Raw genomic sequence first — 17364 nt, forward strand, 5'->3', positions numbered from 1 at the left:
GAGCTTCTGTGCTCCATCAGTTTCTGCCTGTTCCTCTCATCCTGTGGCAGAGCCTGGATCCATCCCCTGGCCATCCCCCTTTAGCTATTTATACACATTAATGAGGTTTCCTCTCTTCTTTAGACTGACCACCCCCAGCTCCCTCAGCCTTTCCTCACAGCAGAGAAGCTCCACTCCCTTATTTTGTCACTCTCCCCTGGTCCCTCTCCAGGAGCTCCTGGCCCTGCTGTGCTGAGCTGGGCACAGCAGCCAGAGGTGCCCCCAGGGTGGGCACAGGGGCAGGATCAGCCCTGACCTGCTGGCAATGCTCTTCCTGATGTACCCATGACACCATGGCCATACTGACTGTCTTGTGGGAAACTGAAACAATGCAGCATCTCAATTTCCAAAATATTGTCCTTTGCAAAACAATGTTCATTTCAGGATGGGGAACAATTTCCTCTTTCAAAATTACTCGCCAGAAGTTTTAAATGACTACAGGAGTAGTAAGGGGAGTTCTTTAAAGGATCTAACTGCATGTACAAATTATTTGCTTTTTCAAGGACTGAAGCTGACTGGTAGTTTTTGTATAGTCTGCTTTTACTTATTTTCCCTGTATATCTCAGTGCATACTCACATAGACTTCTGCCTGGTTTTGTCCAGCATCCAGCACACCAAAGGGGTTTATCCTACTTGCAGTGCATTCACTTTGTCACAATAAGTATAAATTAATTCAGTATAGTTATCTGAACATTTACAATGCATGTGAGTCTGGATCCTGCAGCTCCAAATTATTTTTTTCAGCATTAACCTCGGACTGTGAAATTGCATCTTATGCCAGGCTCACCTGAGTAGAGAGGTGAAAAATTGAAGATCCTTTGTATTTATTAAGAATGATGAACTGGAGGGAAGAGCATGGTGCCACACTTGGAGCTACATCCATTCCTGCTGTCCCTCTGACTTGTCACTTTTGCTAATGTACAGGAATGGCATCACACAAGGTAAAAAACCTCACCACAGATTAGAGCAGGGAGGAAAAGGATGAAGGTTTGTTAATATCAGGAAGTTTGAGCTAAGCACTTCGATAATATGGAATGAACACATGGGCAGTAACTCCCAGCAAGGGAACGTAACATTTCCTTGTAAAAGAGGTTACAGCCCTCACCTTTGGAAGGGAAACAGAAACATTACTGTGGCTATTTTCACGTGAATGTCTTTGTTTTGCTGGGTTTTTTGTTGTGGTATTTTAGTGTTGGGGTTGGGTTTTTTCCCCTCAGTCTGGCAGGGCTTTGTGGCAGCAGTGATTTGTAACACAACCTTTTCAGTAAAATCATCACAAGGTAACCTAATTCCCTGGCTGTGCTCATTCTAGTATTGGTGTCTTCCCTGTAGGATCCAGCCCTAAAACTCCCCCGCTCTGCCCCCTAATTTAGGATATTACAACATAACTGAGAGAAAAAAAAACCACTGAGTAACTAAATGAGCTCCACAATCCCTTCTGCCATTAGATTCCCTACCCAATCTGTGTTTCAGGTGATTTCTCAAGCACCAAGGGGCTGCCTGATAGGCTGGGGTTATCAGGAAAGAACTCTGCTCCTGAACAAACAGGTAAATGCTGTGTGTTAAGCAACAGGTCAAAGTAGTGAAGGAGGGTAGAAAACCATCTGTTACACCTGGGTATGTAGGACAGCACACCACACAGAGACAATTGGCTTTTATTGTATGTACAGCAGGAGTTACTTCTTTAAAAAAATCCTCTTAGGTTTTTGTAGTGATATAATAAATCTGTACATCATAGATTTTATAATTGCACCAACTTGAGTTTATGTATGCACAGAAAGAAAAACACACCACAGAAGAAGTGACTATGACAGTTGATGCTAGAAAATAAAAATGTTTAACCCCACCTGGAATAATACAGAGCATAATACATCATTGGGAAATACAGAGTTATAATACTGGAAAGACCTCAGATCATCCTTCCCAGCTATTTTCACACCATGCCAGCACCTTGCATAGTAGCAGTTTGGATATCCTGAGTGAAGTGGTATTATTCACCCTTAACTTAAAGTAATCACCCTTGTTATATAATTAATCTGGAGTTGTTTGTCACCAAGGCTGAGGCTTAGCAATGTGCAGAAGCATATGCTGACTTTAAACACATGAATAAATCCACTTAGGTCCTGTTGAGGTCAGAGCATGAGGTCAGCTGTTCCCACTCACAACAGGAATGTCTTAGCCTGGAGCTATGGCACAGTTAATTCCAAAAGCACTTCTCTCAAACCTCAGCTCTGCAAATCAAAGCCTGCAATAAACTCAACTGAAAAATCCAGGCAGCTCTCACCTTCCTCTGTGCAAAACCCAGGGCTCCCAGACCTAAAATAGGTGTTAAAACAAGAGCAAGATTCTTATTTTGCTTCCCTATCCACATTTGGCATTATTTCATGCTTTCAACTTTGTTTTTTCCTATGACAATCTGCACATAAAGAACAGCAGAACTCTGCAAGAAACACACAGCAGAAAGTTTTCACTTGCAAAACACCCAGAACCAGCAAGGAGATGCAGTAGCAGGAAATGCTGTAAAATTCCACTGATCCCCAAAACTGATGTTAAGTGCCAGCCAGTTTCATCAAAAAAGCAGCACTATAAATCCAGTCCTCTCAAGAGCAAGACAGCACAAGGTCTGTATGGCCTGGAGCCCCAACAGAAAGAGCAGAGAAAATCTGTCAGAAATCATAAGAATAATGCCCAGTATTTATGCCTGCACAGTGTATGACCTGTCCATTAAGCTGAAGAAGTCTGGCAAAGGTATTTTGCTTTCAAAATGCAATTTTTCCACCCTGGCATTACTTCTGCCTCGGATTCCCAAGTTTCATATATTGTTAGGAGTGAAATGACTCTAATTTCTTCCTGGGTCAAGTGGGATTTAAATACGAATGACCTAGGGATAAAGCCTTCCCCTCCTCTTTAAAGTGACTTTGAAAGGGATCTCAATCACTTGAAGAAAGTTCTTACTTAGCTTATATTCCCATTGGAGATATCAGGTAGTTTTATTGCTTTCATCTACAAAGAGTAATTTAATTCTTGTACTATTTGCTCAGTCAAAATTCACACTAAAGCTAAGACAAATCTTGGTGAGGACAGGGCTTGTCTCCATTGAGGCAAATTTAACCATAAAGCAAAACAAACTAAAAATACAAAGTAAAAAGTTGCATATATGGGCAGAAAAATTCTTTAGAAAGAAGCAAGCTTTCATCTCTTAGTCCTCATGAAAGAAATACCCATGCTTTCTTTGCTGTACAGAACATCCAGAAACACAAAAGTGTGAGAAAAGGGACAAAAAGAATGAATATTTCACAGGTTGTTTCCAATTTACTATTCTGACTTCATTAAATTGCAAGGCAGTAAACAACAAGTGTTCAATGTAATAATATCATGTAAAGATTTTATCTGCTGTTCAAGTGAGTAGTTATTAAAATTCTTTGTAATTTTAATAACTAGACATTTGAACAATGGATCAAATTATAAAACACAGAAGGTGTTTAGTAAAACAAAAACTACACAGAACACATCCCAGTATTATTTATGCCTGTTGACAAATCCAGTGTTTCTGACCCAAAACTGCAGTGTGGATCCTGCAGGTTGTGAGGATCCAGCTCACACTGACCCAAATACACAAGAAATGTTTATCCTCAGATCTCCTGATCTTAAATGACAACCTAAGGAGGGGATGGGATTCATTATTGTGGGTCTTTGGGGTTGTCACAACTCAGCTGCCCCCTTGTGTTTAGTGCCTTAGTCTGTTTTTACAGCAGGACATAAATTATTGGCAGAGGAGTAAGAAGAGGTGAGGAACACACCCGCCAGATACAGAGATCCAACATCAAACCAAACAATGTTTATTTTCCTGAGGAGTGAAGGCAAATAAAAAAACCAGACTCCCTTTTTACACCAGATGCCTTGCTCTCCTTATCTGGAGAATTCATTCTCTCTTAACACATGTGAGCCCAAACCTTCACACAGTTTGCAGTAAAGGATGTCCTTCATTCCCACCACTGAGACAAGCATTCAAGTGATCATCAAAACCTTAAATGAACCAATTTTTCCATGTGTACCCATTCTCTGGGGTAAATTAAAAGCAAATCCTAGTGCTGTATCCTGCAAGTTACTCAGTGTTATTTCACTCTGTTCTACAGTACATGTTAAAGCTTCTGTAAATTAAAATCCCAGCTCAGTAATTTAAGCCAACTTCAAGTAATGTAATGTGCTGCTTCTACATTCCCAATTCCACAGCTCTTTCTTTTGGGGGTATGGATGTGCTATCCATAGGGCTCAGTTTCATTTGGATTTCTTGAATTTAGGGAACAGTTGTGGTTTTATCTTTCAGCAACAAAGACTGAGCATTTAACAATGGCAGGGACTTGACCCCCACCCTGCCCCATAACACAGAGAATTCCTGGTAAAATCAAGAGAAAAGTGTCTGTTGAGGGAACATGACATCAGGGGTTTTAATGCTCACACCATGACACACTGTAGAACAAATGAAGAAACAAAATTTCTACTTTGTATTAAATTAGAAATAAACAAAACTGTTCAGGCACATTCAGTCTGGACAAACCTGTATTACTGAACTGGGATTTCCAAGCACAATACAGCTCCAGAAGATCAATCTGTACCCAATTTTCAAAATACATAACATTAAAATGCCTTCAAGTGTTTTCATAACAAGCAGCATGCTTAAACGTACAACTATTTGATAGTCTGGTCTACTGTTCCACCACAGTGATCTTAGGAGGTTACACATAAACAGTATTTTTAAGCAGTTAAAAGATTTTGACCGTTCAGTTCTAATATTTTTTTGGTAAAAAAGAAACCAAACCCCCTCTACTTTGATATTGATTCACCAAGAGAACCTTGAATCCATCAGAAATTTGAAATGTGTTTCTATTCTTCTGTAACCTTCTATTTTTGATGAATGCTTTAAGTTGAAAGCCCAAATATCTGCCAAAGTGTTGGACAGCTTAAAGGGAGGAAAGGGGCCAGGGGAAAAATCACTGTTGGCAAAGTAGGCACAAGGTCTATCATCCATTCAGGTCAGTAATTTAGTTGGAATGACTGGATGTTTTTCTTGGCTGAAGAGAACAGGCTTGGTCCTCTGTTCTCAGCAGGAATGCAGATGATGGAAAAATACAGGTAAAGCATGAAAGATGGTACCTGTGAAATACTGACATTTTACTCTTCTTCACAGCCAAAATGAGAACTATGCCTTTGCTCCCATCAGTTTTTCATTTTAGACTTAAAGGAGTCAGCTGCAATATTTAGCAAGGAAAAAAGGTTAAAAAACTCATCTGGCCAACCACTCAGAACATGACAACACTGGTAGATCTAGAAACTGAACTAAGGGAATTAATACTTTGTTCAAAAGCTTCCTTCACAACTGTATATTTGAAGATCTCAGTAAGTGTTTGGCAAGTAAGACAAGCTTTCCAATGAAAAGCATGGTAGGGTTAACTATGCTCTACTCACCATTTACTGCCCCTAGCTTTGCATTTGATATGACAGTTTATGTACTTGTCTAACAAGCACTTGGGAGAAGGAATTAGAGCCCCTAAGATGAGTTTTTGCATCAGCAGTACAGCTTCTCACACAGGGAAGGAAAGCTACATCTAAGATTTTACAAATACTTTGCTTGTGTGTAGCTTCAAGTAGATTTAAACAAAACCACCCAAGTTCTGTGTTTTAAAGCGTAACTTTTTTTTAAGCAAACCATTAAACAATATGCTAGTATTGATATTTGCATAATTGATTGATTTATGGCTAATGTCAAAGGCATCTCTCCACCTCCAGGGGCTGAGCAGTGATTACAGCAGGCTACAGTTATTACAGTAGGGTGTCTGAGTCAGCATTTTTCTTCTGCTTCTGAACACTCATCCCCTTCCAAATCACAGCACAAACTGCATCTGGGCCTCTTTTTTTCCTCCTTTCAGACTAGAAAAATCAGTTGCTACTGTTGCAGGCTGTAGGGAGCACAGCTGAGGGAGCACAGTGGTGTTTTCTCTCTCTGGAGAGGTTCAGTCACATAAATGGATGTGAGGTTTCAGTCCAGAGCTCCTGTTGATGTAAATCAAGTGATCACGTTTGGGTCCTCCCTACAGGATCAGTCAGGCTGGAAGTCACAGTGGGTCCCTGGTGCCACCTCTCTGTTCCAGCAGGGCCATCCCAGAGCTCAGGGCACAGGGCTGGGGCCAGATGGCTCTGGAATGTCCCCAGAAGGAGCCCCCAGAGCCCCTCTGGTCTCTGCTCAGGGCTGGGCACTGCCCAGGGCAGAAGTTGTGCCTCCTGTGAGGGGAATTGCTGGGCTCAGACCCTGCCCGTGGCTCTGGGGCTATTGCTGGGCCTGGAGCAGAGCCTGGGCCTGCTCTGAGCTCTGCACACAGGGACAGACACAGGGACAGACACAGGGACAGACACAGGCCCGGGCAGGGCTGAGGCCCCTCTCTCTCTCCCTGGGGCTCCTCTCCAGGCTGAGCAGCCCCAGCTCCCTCAGCCTTTCCTGGGCACGGAGCTGCTCCAGGCCCTTGCTCAGCTCCAGGAGCTCCTGGCCCTGCTGTGCTGAGGAGCCAGAGCTGGGCACAGCTGCCAGAGGTGCCCCCAGGGCTGGGCACAGGGGCATTACCTGCTGGAAATGCTCTTCCCACTGCACCCCAAGACATCAGGTGCCTTCTTGGTCCCCACCTGCACCATTCTTTATCCTCCCTCCTCTTCCAGAAGAAACCACACACTCCTCCAAAAGCTGGACACATTCAGCACTGCTTGTATTTGGAGGAACAACTTCATCATCAGAGAGAAAAAAGCATTTTGGAAAAATAAACCAAAAAGACCACTGTTAACAGTGAACATCCTTTTATGCAAGCCATCAGCCATATTTGTATTCTCTAGGACTGCTCTGTAAACAAGTGCTCATGTGAGCAGGAATCCATGGAGAGGGGTTGGGTTCATGGGTACGGCTCTCCCGAGGCCCCATTCAGTTTGGTCTTGCTCTTGTTCCTGGAAAGGAGCTTCTTGCTCAGCATTCTGGAGAGTGTCCCCCCCTTCTTGCGGCCCTCCTCTGCCAGGGGGTGCTGCAGGAACACCAGGTCATTGTGGGACTGGCTCATCCCCGGGTCCTTCTGGTGGTGCTGCCGGCGGAAAAACAGCTTGGCGCTTTTCTTCAAAATGCCACCTGTGCAGGGAAAAAGGAGCAGGACACTTTAGACAGAACAGGCTCAGGGAAAAAGGTGCAGGACACTTTAGACAGAACAGGCTGCTGTCCTCTTGAAACCCAGCTCTAAGTGGAGCACGAGTGAGAAAAGCTGATTCTCTGATTTAAGGCTCCTTCCTTACACTTAGCTCCTAATGCTGCTCTGGAGGCCATGCCAGTGCTCATACACACATGCACAGCACTGGGGTGGGTTGTACCCTGGGCTCTCAAGTGTCACAGAGGCACATTCAATCTTTCCAACCAGTAAAGTAGAAAGAATTTTATAAAAATAATGAAAAAGAGAGGAAATAATGTTACTCTTTGTTGTTTCAGAGATCAAAGGAGGTGAAGATCAGCCTGTGAAGCAAATTTAATTTGAGGTGCAGGACAGCAGTACCTGGCAGTGAACATATGTGCAGTAGTTGTGTACAAGCCAGGCAGCAGGTGTTCCATAGAAATTCAGCAGCACCACCCAGAGTAACACTCACAAAGCATTTGCTGTTCTAAAACCCTGTTAGGAATAGCAATGCACTTCAAGCAGATTAAAAATAATATTACATCTGCTTCCAACAGGTTCAGAAGTCTGCCCAAATCCCTCCTGGTAAATTAAGTTGCTTTATTTTGCAGTGTTCCTTCCCCTGACCCCCTGTCAAACCCAGCATGCAGCCAAGGCAATTGCAGCTGTCATCTCACCAGGGACTCGTGCTGCCAACAGCAGCTATCACTACTCCTCTCTTTGCAAGCCTGGGCTGTTTTTGCAGCTATTCTGCCAAATTCCACCCTCCCTCTCCATGTGTGCCTGGTGTGCAGCTGGCAGGGACACTGCTCCAGGTTCCCAGCAACACTCAGCCTGGCTGGGACATCAGCTCTGGGTTAAAATAGCAGCAGTTTTGTATGGAATTGGTAGGGCTGTTGTCCCAGGTGGCAAGAGCTCGTTTGAACAGAGGAGGACCCAGGTGACAAGTCAGCACAGGAGCTTCTGGCAGTCAGATTGGGAGTGGGGACAGTCACCTCCCTGGCAGGGCTTCCACACCCCCTCCCTGCACCACTATCAGGTTTCCTGATCCTTTCCAACTTCAGCTATTAATTCCTGTCATGGCATGGTCCTGATTCTGCTTTTCCTCCCACTGCAAATGGACACAAAAAGCAACACACACAGTGCAGTTCTTTCACGGGACACTGCCACAGCTAGAATTAAATGTTTGTCCCCTGAGGACTGCCAAGGTCTCTGTGTCACTTTGCACACAGTGACAGCTGCAGAATAGGTATTTCATGGCAGCCAGATGCTGCTTTGTGCACACCAAGGCAGTCATAAACCTGTACTTGGGTTCATTACTGTGTACTTTAAGGGCTAAGCACTCAGCACCTGGGAGGAAATTCAAACATGGTTTTTTCTGGCAGCTGCTGAGACTCTCCTCACAGGGCACAATGGGATGGGAAGCAGAAATCAGCTGAAAGCAACCAGAACTCGTGGATTTGAATCTTGACTGCTCTCCCATCAGCCTCTCATTGATCTTTCTGGCAAGGCAGTGCCACTTCAAGCTGTGATCAGCAGCACAAAAGCAGCAGTGTTCCACCCAGGACAGTGACAGCTGCTGATGTGCAGAGGCTGGGGATGCACAGGCCTCACTGCTGTGCAGCTCCTGCTTGAGCAGGCAGCTGTTCTGCCCAGCACTAGGACACAAGGGTTTACCCCTGAGCAGTTTTTTAGTCCCATCTATTCTGCCATTCAGATTTTCTACAACAGGAAACAGCACCTGACTAAGAATGCTCCAAAAATTGTGTCAGCAGCCTGGGACAGCTCCCTGCAGCTGAAAAACCGTGGGCAGCACTTCCCTGGGAGCAGCACAGGCTCAGCACAAGCAGCACCCCTGACACCAGAGCTCCTGGAGTTCAGCCCCTGCTGCCTGGAAGCTTGCCACATGCCCAGCAGTGTGCAGGCAGCCTGGCAGGGGCTCTGGCTGCTGGGCAGACATGCAGCCCTGGCAGGAGGCAGGGCAGCAGCCTGGCAGTGCCCATGCTGGCTCATGTGCTGGTTCATGTGCTGTTTGCATGCTTATTCCTCCACTTCAACAGGATCCATGTGCCAGCCCTGCCCCCAGCAGCAGGAGATGAGCAGAGAGCACTGTTATGAACTCAGGGCACTGATGTGGGGTGTTCTGAAAATGCTGGTGGGGGGTGGGATCACTTCTGAATCTCATTTGTGCTAATGGAGGAAGATTTCCTTCCGTATCTACAAGGATACCAACAGAGATGGCTTTCCATTCCTTCCCAACTTCCAAAAGAGTTTTCATACAGGTGGTTTTGTAAAGACCTGCTGAGATTGTGGTAGCTCTGTAAATTAAGCCAGAAAAGCTTAATCTAAACATCTATAAGCAGCAGGTTTTGAAATAAATTTATTTGTATGTATATCCAGTTATGGGATCACACATGGTTTGCATGAGCAGATTTTGATTGATGTAGAGCATCTCTCCAAGGTTTCCTTGCTGCTCTCTCTGTGTAACCCTCCTGGACAGCACAACCACCAGAAAGATGATTTGTCACAGCAGACTGGTCTGCTAAGACACCTGAGCACAGGAAGGTAATTTTGGAAGGAGGAAAGGAATGGATAGGGGAAGAAGAAAATGGGTGTCAAACTAATTTTTGCTTCAGTTTTTACAATGAGGGTCTCATTGTAAAGCTACATTTTCTTAGGGATAAAAAAAGAGACAAAAATAACTTACTGTGTAGGTAATTAATTCTGGCTGGCATAGCAGTCATCTTAAGTTTATAAAAGGGAACGGGTAAGAAAGAGGAAGTCAGAAAGGTAAAAAAACAAACAAACAAAAATATGCAAGAGTAAAAAAAGTGCTAGCTTCAAGACATTAACACACACAAAAGGCTTTTCAAAGCAGAAGGGGTTTTGTTTGGGTTTTTTGCCGTGTTTGGGTTTTTCAGTTGTTGCATTTGCGGTTTTATTTGTGGTGGATTTTTTTGTTGTTTGTTTTTTTAAGGGAAAGCATTTGACAAACAGAAGCCTTGAACTATTCACAGCTCACTGAAGGCAGGGGGGTTGAAATGTTTTCCCATCTTACTCCATAAAAGCTACTCAGCTGTGACAAAGCAGAGATTCAAGACTTCCACAAAGACATCTGTGTATAATGAAAGGGATTTGAGCCAGTTTTTTTCAAGTATTTTTTTCAAGATGATACAACTCTCTCCGAGATATTCTGCAGTTTTTAGCAGACTTATACTGAATCTGAAAAGGATCTCTAGAAGCCTCATCTCTTTGCACAGGGAAACACAAAACTAGACAACTCACATACAGATTTCCACTTTTTTGCTTTAGAGTAACATGTTAAAGAAGAGTCCAGAGGTTTGCAGTTTCTCACACAGCTTCCTAAGCTTTTCCAGGCTCCAAAATGATCCAAATCCCTTGAGAGCAAACCCACTCCCCTCACCCCAAACACTCCCAAGGCTTTCCAGTGCCTGGGCATGTGTGTGACAGGGATTGTTGCTGCTCCCTCCTGATCTCTCATGTGGAGCAGTCCAGCTGTGGGAAGGCCAGAGAGCTCCAAGGGAGGGTCCTGACAAAGAGCTCCAGTGTCTGCCTTTGGGTGAGGGGGGTGAAAATCCAGTCAAACAGGGAGGTTTTGTAGTAAGCTGTTTCCCAGGATCTCTGGGTGAGGAAAGGATAGAAAATAATAAAGCAGAGAGGGATGGATATGAGTGAAAAGCACAGTGGTTTTTGCAACTTTAAGGTGCAACCTGTGTGCCTGTTTGGGGCACAGTCCACTGCACTGACCCTTTTGTAGGATTTCCTAATAGCCCCTGTGTTTACCACAAACCAGTGCTCAGAGGTTGCTGGATTTACCAAGGAAACACAGAGAACCCTAAGATATTTTTAAACTGCAGCTATTCAGGTTTGTAACTACCTAAGCACAATGATCTGATAACTTATTTACTTCTTAAATTAACTTTTATTCCATTTTCTTTAGCCCGTGATGCGTTAATGAAATGAGTGAAAAGGGGAATCTGTAATGAAATGAGCGAAAAGGGGGAATCTGCAATGAAATGAGTGAAAAGGGGGAATCTGTTCAGCAGGCAGTTTCTCTTCAGCTGTGGTGTTACCCTGAACACACACTTTAGTGAGGGCAGCCTTGTGCTGGGGAAGGGGAAGAGGAATAGATTGGAAAGCAAGAGTGGATCCCTGCATCTTCACCCTGGCAATATATAGGACAAGTCCTGGGTTATAAGGACACAATTTTCCTTGAGGAATTGATAATGTGACTAGTGATTTCTCTCCCAAAGAACTGAGCTGGGTGTAATGAGCTGCCAGCTTCTAAGGGTGAGCTGTTTCCTCATGGAGGGGAGGGTAAAAAACCTGAGCTGCCTCAGAGAGCTGCAAGTAAAACAACTTCAACCAACACCACAATCACAAAGAGTTTGAAGGACAAAAAAAATCAATAAGAAAGGATGAACTACTGCAGGCAATTACACAGAGAAAGCAGTCACTGAAGTGGAAGTGAGGATCATGTACCTTTAGATTTTTTCATGCTCCCAGTTTCTGAAACACTTAATGAGCTCCCAGATACTTCTTCAGAGGTCTGGTCTAAGAGTGTGCTGGTGTCCCACTGCTGGCTGCCATTCTCCAAGCCCCAGGTCTTGGGGGTGCTTTGCTGTGGGTGGGTGTCAGGGACTCTTTCTGAAGCATCCAGTGACTGCTTTTTGTCAGAAGTGATTTTTGCAGCATTTTCCTCCACAGTGGGTGGATCTGCTTCCCTGCAGGAGCTGTCCATGGCTGCAGCATAGTCCATCATCAGTGAAGCTTCACTGTCCTGAGATAAAGAGGTCTGCCCAGTGGAAATAAGAGACAACACTGACACGAGTCATCCTGCTGGAGAAAAACAAACCTCCCTGCAAGAGTTATTTTAACTCTTTACACTTATATTGCTCAGGACCATCAGCAAACCACCTGAAGCTTCCTTAGCTCTACTAAAGGAGAGGGGCATTTAGCAAAGTTTTAATTATGTTGCAAAGTCCAAATGAGTGAAAAAATCAATTAAGGAAATGCCTTCTACCTATCTCTGGCCCCACTACAAATAACAGGACTCCCCCATAGGTGCTGCTGTAATGAGGTGTCAGCATTGTTTTGGTCCTTCTAAGAAAATTAACATCAAAGCATTTCATCTTGTATCATTGTTTGCCCGCCCTCTGGAACAGAGACCAGAGAACCAGAGATTTTTCAGAGGGTTTGAAAAAATATATTAAAAAGTTTGAAAAAAAGTATAAAAATCTTCCTTACTTTTTCAGTGCATCTTCCCTACATGAGTGAAACACAGAATATAAAGAATATAAAACTTGAGGCTGAGTATCTAAATTATTGTACTTTAAAAAAAGGCCCAAAACTATGCAGTTTTTATATATAAATATATAAAAAATATATAATATATATAAAAATAGTATAAATAGTATATATAATATATATTTATATATAAAATATTACATATATATATAATATAACATGTGGCACCGGATTGGCACTAGATTGTTGAAAATCTCTGTAGTACAGTACTAAAAAGCATTAAAGTGCTATTTCTTTATATGTGTATTTATATATATATATATATATATATATATATATGTATATATATATATATATATATATATATATATATATATATATATATATCTGTGTGTGTATTTCCTTACATTCATAGGCTAGACTTGGTATTTAGAGTGAAAACATCCCTGGTTACCTGTGTGCCTGTTTCAGCTCTTACCTTTAATATGAAATTAACTTTGTCTTCTTACAATACATTCTTGTTTTATATACATATTTTATATATATATATCTTCTCACCTAAATAGATTTCCCAAACCCCCAACACCACTCCTATCCAAGGACAGAGTACATTTTAGTCAGACTGGCCAATCTAACAATCAGCACCCAACACCCTGATCTGGCTGAGCTTGAAACAGGCACAGCAATAACCTGGCACACAGAACTGGACCCTGCAGGGACACAGAAGCCCTGTTAGCACTGCAGTCAGTGCAGAAAAGGCTTTCCAGAGCTAAGCTTGAACTCTAAGTGTATTTTCTGCTCTACCTTGGACACCCCTGATATGATAATGGTGCTTTTCTTCCGAGGGGACTTCAGCTTCTGCTTGGCAGACTGGCTCAGCTGCCGAATGGCCGCCTCTGCCACGGGGTCGGTGCCGTTCAGTACCAGCAGCTCTGCAAAGAAAGGAGCATTTCAGAGGGACAAGGAAACAGGGAAAAACAGAGCAGACACAGCCACAGTTTGTCCTTCATTTAAAATTCACAGAAATGGCATCAACACCAGAACCTTGCCAATTCAACACCCAGTGCGTCGGTGCTGTTCTTTCTCTCCTGTCACCCATTTTTGGGGAAAAGGTACCAAAATGGTATTTACAAACCCCTTCCATGATTATAAAGGAGGTTCTGGAAGCCTGGACAAAGCACCCCGTTATTTCAAGCCTGTTGAAATAATGGGGTAGGTGCTGTTCCTTCCCTCCTGTCATCCATGTTTGGGGAAAAGGTACCAAAATGGCATTTACAGACCCTTTCCATGAGAACAAAGGAGGTTCTGGAAGCCTGGACAAAGCACCCCATTATTTCAATGCACTGCTGCCCTGTGGTGACAGTAGGGACATCATGAATTAGCCCAGTCATGAAGAACCATAGTTCTAACACGGTACAAGGCTGGCACATGATGCTACTTCCTCAGGTAACTTTTTTCTTATTTTGCTCCTTTTCCAGATTCCCTGCTCAGCATTTCTATTTTTGCTATGGACTGTGATAGGGTGGGGAAGTAGCTGCTTCCAAATCCTGTAAAGTGCACTCCCTTTTCCCCTCCAACCACTGCACAAGAATATAAAATCTTGTGTTTAAAATGCTCTTTACTGACAAACACAAGTTTATTTTTAAGCATGGCCCCTTCTGGCATCTAGGACACGAATACACATTAATCAAATTCATCAAGCTCAGGAACAAACAAGGCTGAGGAAGTCAACAAGACAAAAATCCCCATGTTTAATTGCCTGAGGTGGACTTTTCTGGCAAGAGTTTTAACAGCAACAAAAAGAATAGAGGAAGGAATAGCACCAGTGGTAACTAAATTGAGCAGTGCCTTTGTTACTGTGACAGTAATGTAAGAAAAGATGAGGCCTAGAATTAAGAATATGTGTGCATCTCTGCACACTCATCTCAAACCTTGACTTTTTCCATCTCCCCAGCCCCTGCATTAATTCTTATTATTGCCATCACTCAGAACTATGGCACAGACACAGCATCTTTTCCAGGGTGCTTGCTGCTATTTTGCCATGATGTTTGTAATAACTTTTACCTAAGTTACTGCCATACCCAAAAGCTCCTTTGTATTTCTTTCATTTGGCTTTTGTTTGAATGAGTAATTCTTCCTGCAATACTGTATAAACACTTCACAGAAATTCCCCCTGCACTCCCAATAAAAACATTGTCCATAACAATATGGAAAAAGCTGTCTCCAGGTGAATTTTCCAGAAAGTGTTTTGTGTCTTTAATATCATAAACACTTAACAGAGTCACCTCAGAAATCTTGCACTATCATAACATTTCCCAAATTGATGTAGTAATACCACACTGCTTCATGGTGTCAGAGTATTTCTTACCCTAGAGATGGGAAAAGATCCAAGTGCTCTTACAGCTATTCATGCTTACTGCTTCTTGCCCTTCCCCACATTTGCTGGCCAACACATTTGTGTCTCTCAGAAAGCTCCTGACTGTGCCAGGAGCAGCCCAGATCAAATCCAGGTTGTGCATTCCCCACTCAGAACTGTACAAAGCCAACTGAACCCCACAGCAGCCACCCTGGGTCACATCTGTCCCTACTCCTGCCCACAGAGCCACTGAAAGGTTCAGTGGTGACCACACACAGGACTCAAAAATGTGCTGAAGATTTGGAGGTGCAATCTGAAAAGGTAAATTCTCCAGAGAGAAAATCAGGTTTATATACAATTCAAAGTGAATTTATAATTGTTGTCAATGTCACCTGACACTCTGAAGGAATTTCAGCTGTATCCAGGTGACTTAGGAAGGAGGAAAAATGGGCACAGCAAGCCCAAAAAAGCCCAGTGGCAAGGCTAGGAAGAGAATTGAGTCTTCCTAACATCAGTCCAGCCTCTGCCTTCTGTTCAGACACAGAGGACTTAGAGGTGCATGTCACAGGTTTTAATTTAGTGCAGCATCCCCTATGCCTTTATAAAAGGAGGCATCTTTCATTCAGAAGTAAGAGAAAACACTTTCTTTTGGCTTTTCTGCAGCCTCCTCCCCTCTCCAAACCACAGCTCATTGTTATTTATTCAAAACCATTAATTTAAATTGCCAATTAAAACCAGACTTTTACTGCAAGGCTGCCATAGCCCAAACCACAGAGCTTTGTAACAAAAACACCCCAGTGGTGCTGACAGGCAGCAGCCACATGGACTGGCTGTCATTTTAACAGGATCACATTAATTCCACGTGCAGAACAGAGAAATGTTCTCCTCAGCAGCCCCAAACATTTTTATTACCTGTATCTGAAGATGACAAAGTTTTGCTGACTGGAGCACCATGAGAATGGAGGGCTTGAACAATGAAATCTTTTTCAGTCACCTTTACTTTAACTGGAGTTTTCACAGGAGAATCTGAGGACCAAATTTTTTGGTTATTTGAATGGGTCAAGACATTTTTTACTGCATTAATGAGAATTTATTACACCAATTATGCCTGTTCAAATCATATTTGAGAAAACTGTTTAACAGAAATTCTCAACACATGTTTTGTGGTAAACCTGACCCTAAAAGGCTAGTGAAGTGTGAGAATTTTTAAAAACATTTTAAAATTTTTAAACGTTTAAAAAATGAAATAATGTTTTTAAACATTCTACTGTAATGCATTAGACAACATCCACTTAAATAAAAGATTTGCTTTAATAACTTAAAAGAACACAGATCTTTGTGATGCTTCACACCAAGACTGTTAATAGGTTTTACTTTTATAATTTTCCCAAGAAAAATTGGAAAATCTGCTCTTGGAGGACATGCTGAAAAGTATTTTGTCACCAAGTAACACCAAGCTTCATCAGAGATGATAACACAGATCAGGGTTAGAAGGCACAGGATGGTTTTCTTATCAGCAAACCTCTGATATATTTGTCACATGAAAAACCATCCACCAAAATCCAGCCTTTCTACATCATCACACCATGGTGAAGATTTGGTGAATTAAAAGAAACATTAACTGTTCCTCTTGTAAGAAACAAGTTTTGGTGAAAATTAAAACCCTGATTCTGGAGAATACGAACAACAACCCCACTCCAACACATCAGAGAGCTCTGGGATTGGTGCTTCCCTGCCACCCCAGCCCCAGTGCTCCTCCTGGTGCCCTTGGAGGAAGATGTGGAGGTGCTGACCTGTGCTCAGGGGGGAGGATCTCCCTTCCAGGCGAGGTTTGGTTCTCACAGCAGTGACAGTGGTGACCACAGTGCCACAGGGCATCACAGTCCGGTCCTTCTCGATCTTGGTGGCCAGCACTGGAGAGGAGACCTGCCTGGCCTTCACTTCACTGGGCTCTATAAAAGAGAACTGAGGAGACAAAAAAACACCTCAGAAGCACAGTCAGGCAAGAAGGACTCTATTTCTGGTACTCCTTTTAGGTTTTGCTGAGCCAAACTCAAGAGTTAATTCTTTCAGTAAGACACTGTTGGAATCTGAAATGCAGGGAACTCTCAGAGCTTTGGGCCTGGAAGCCAAAGCTTAGAATTAAACACAGGATTTGATCTGAGACCTTGGAAAAGGCTTCCAAACTTCAGTGCTAGAAGTGAGAATGTGGATTTATAGTCTAAAGCAGAGACATTATATTAAATTGAGGAAAGTTTAGAGTTTTAGAATTTAAGATATAGAAAAAAATAAAAGTAGTTACAAAGGTAAATAAGAAGTTTAGAATGCAGTACTGTAGGTTTGTGTGTCATAACATGATTGGCTAAGAAAGCTTACACTGTAGCATGAGTCCATAAGACTAAATATTTAAGGATTGTGTCAAATGCATAAATATCCTTGTTGGCAGTGTTTTACTGGTCAATAAACCCTTAAAAGGATTTATTTTATTCTGTAACTTTTTATTTA

At 42.8% G+C, this 17364-nt stretch overlaps 1 protein-coding gene across 2 annotated transcripts in view; it reads right to left on the minus strand.

The window, feature by feature from the left end:
* Positions 1 to 1678: 1678 nt before the first annotated feature.
* C2CD2 (C2 calcium dependent domain containing 2) overlaps positions 1679 to 17364 on the minus strand; it is a 40645-nt gene continuing 24959 nt past the window's right edge. The window contains exons 10-15 of one of the 2 annotated variants that reach the window (XM_064705681.1): positions 16653 to 16824; positions 15772 to 15885; positions 13308 to 13435; positions 11739 to 12051; positions 9943 to 9979; positions 7063 to 7201 (exon numbers count right to left, since the gene is read on the minus strand). In XM_064705681.1, the coding sequence (XP_064561751.1) occupies positions 9954 to 9979; positions 11739 to 12051; positions 13308 to 13435; positions 15772 to 15885; positions 16653 to 16824 (753 nt within the window). In that variant the 3' untranslated portion in view covers positions 7063 to 7201; positions 9943 to 9953. Of the gene's footprint in view, positions 7202 to 9942; positions 9980 to 11738; positions 12052 to 13307; positions 13436 to 15771; positions 15886 to 16652; positions 16825 to 17364 lie in introns of both variants that reach the window. The other variant, XM_064705673.1, reaches the window with a different exon arrangement.

Source organism: Zonotrichia leucophrys, chromosome 1, assembly GCF_028769735.1.
Source record: "Zonotrichia leucophrys gambelii isolate GWCS_2022_RI chromosome 1, RI_Zleu_2.0, whole genome shotgun sequence".
Lineage (NCBI taxonomy): Eukaryota > Metazoa > Chordata > Aves > Passeriformes > Passerellidae > Zonotrichia > Zonotrichia leucophrys.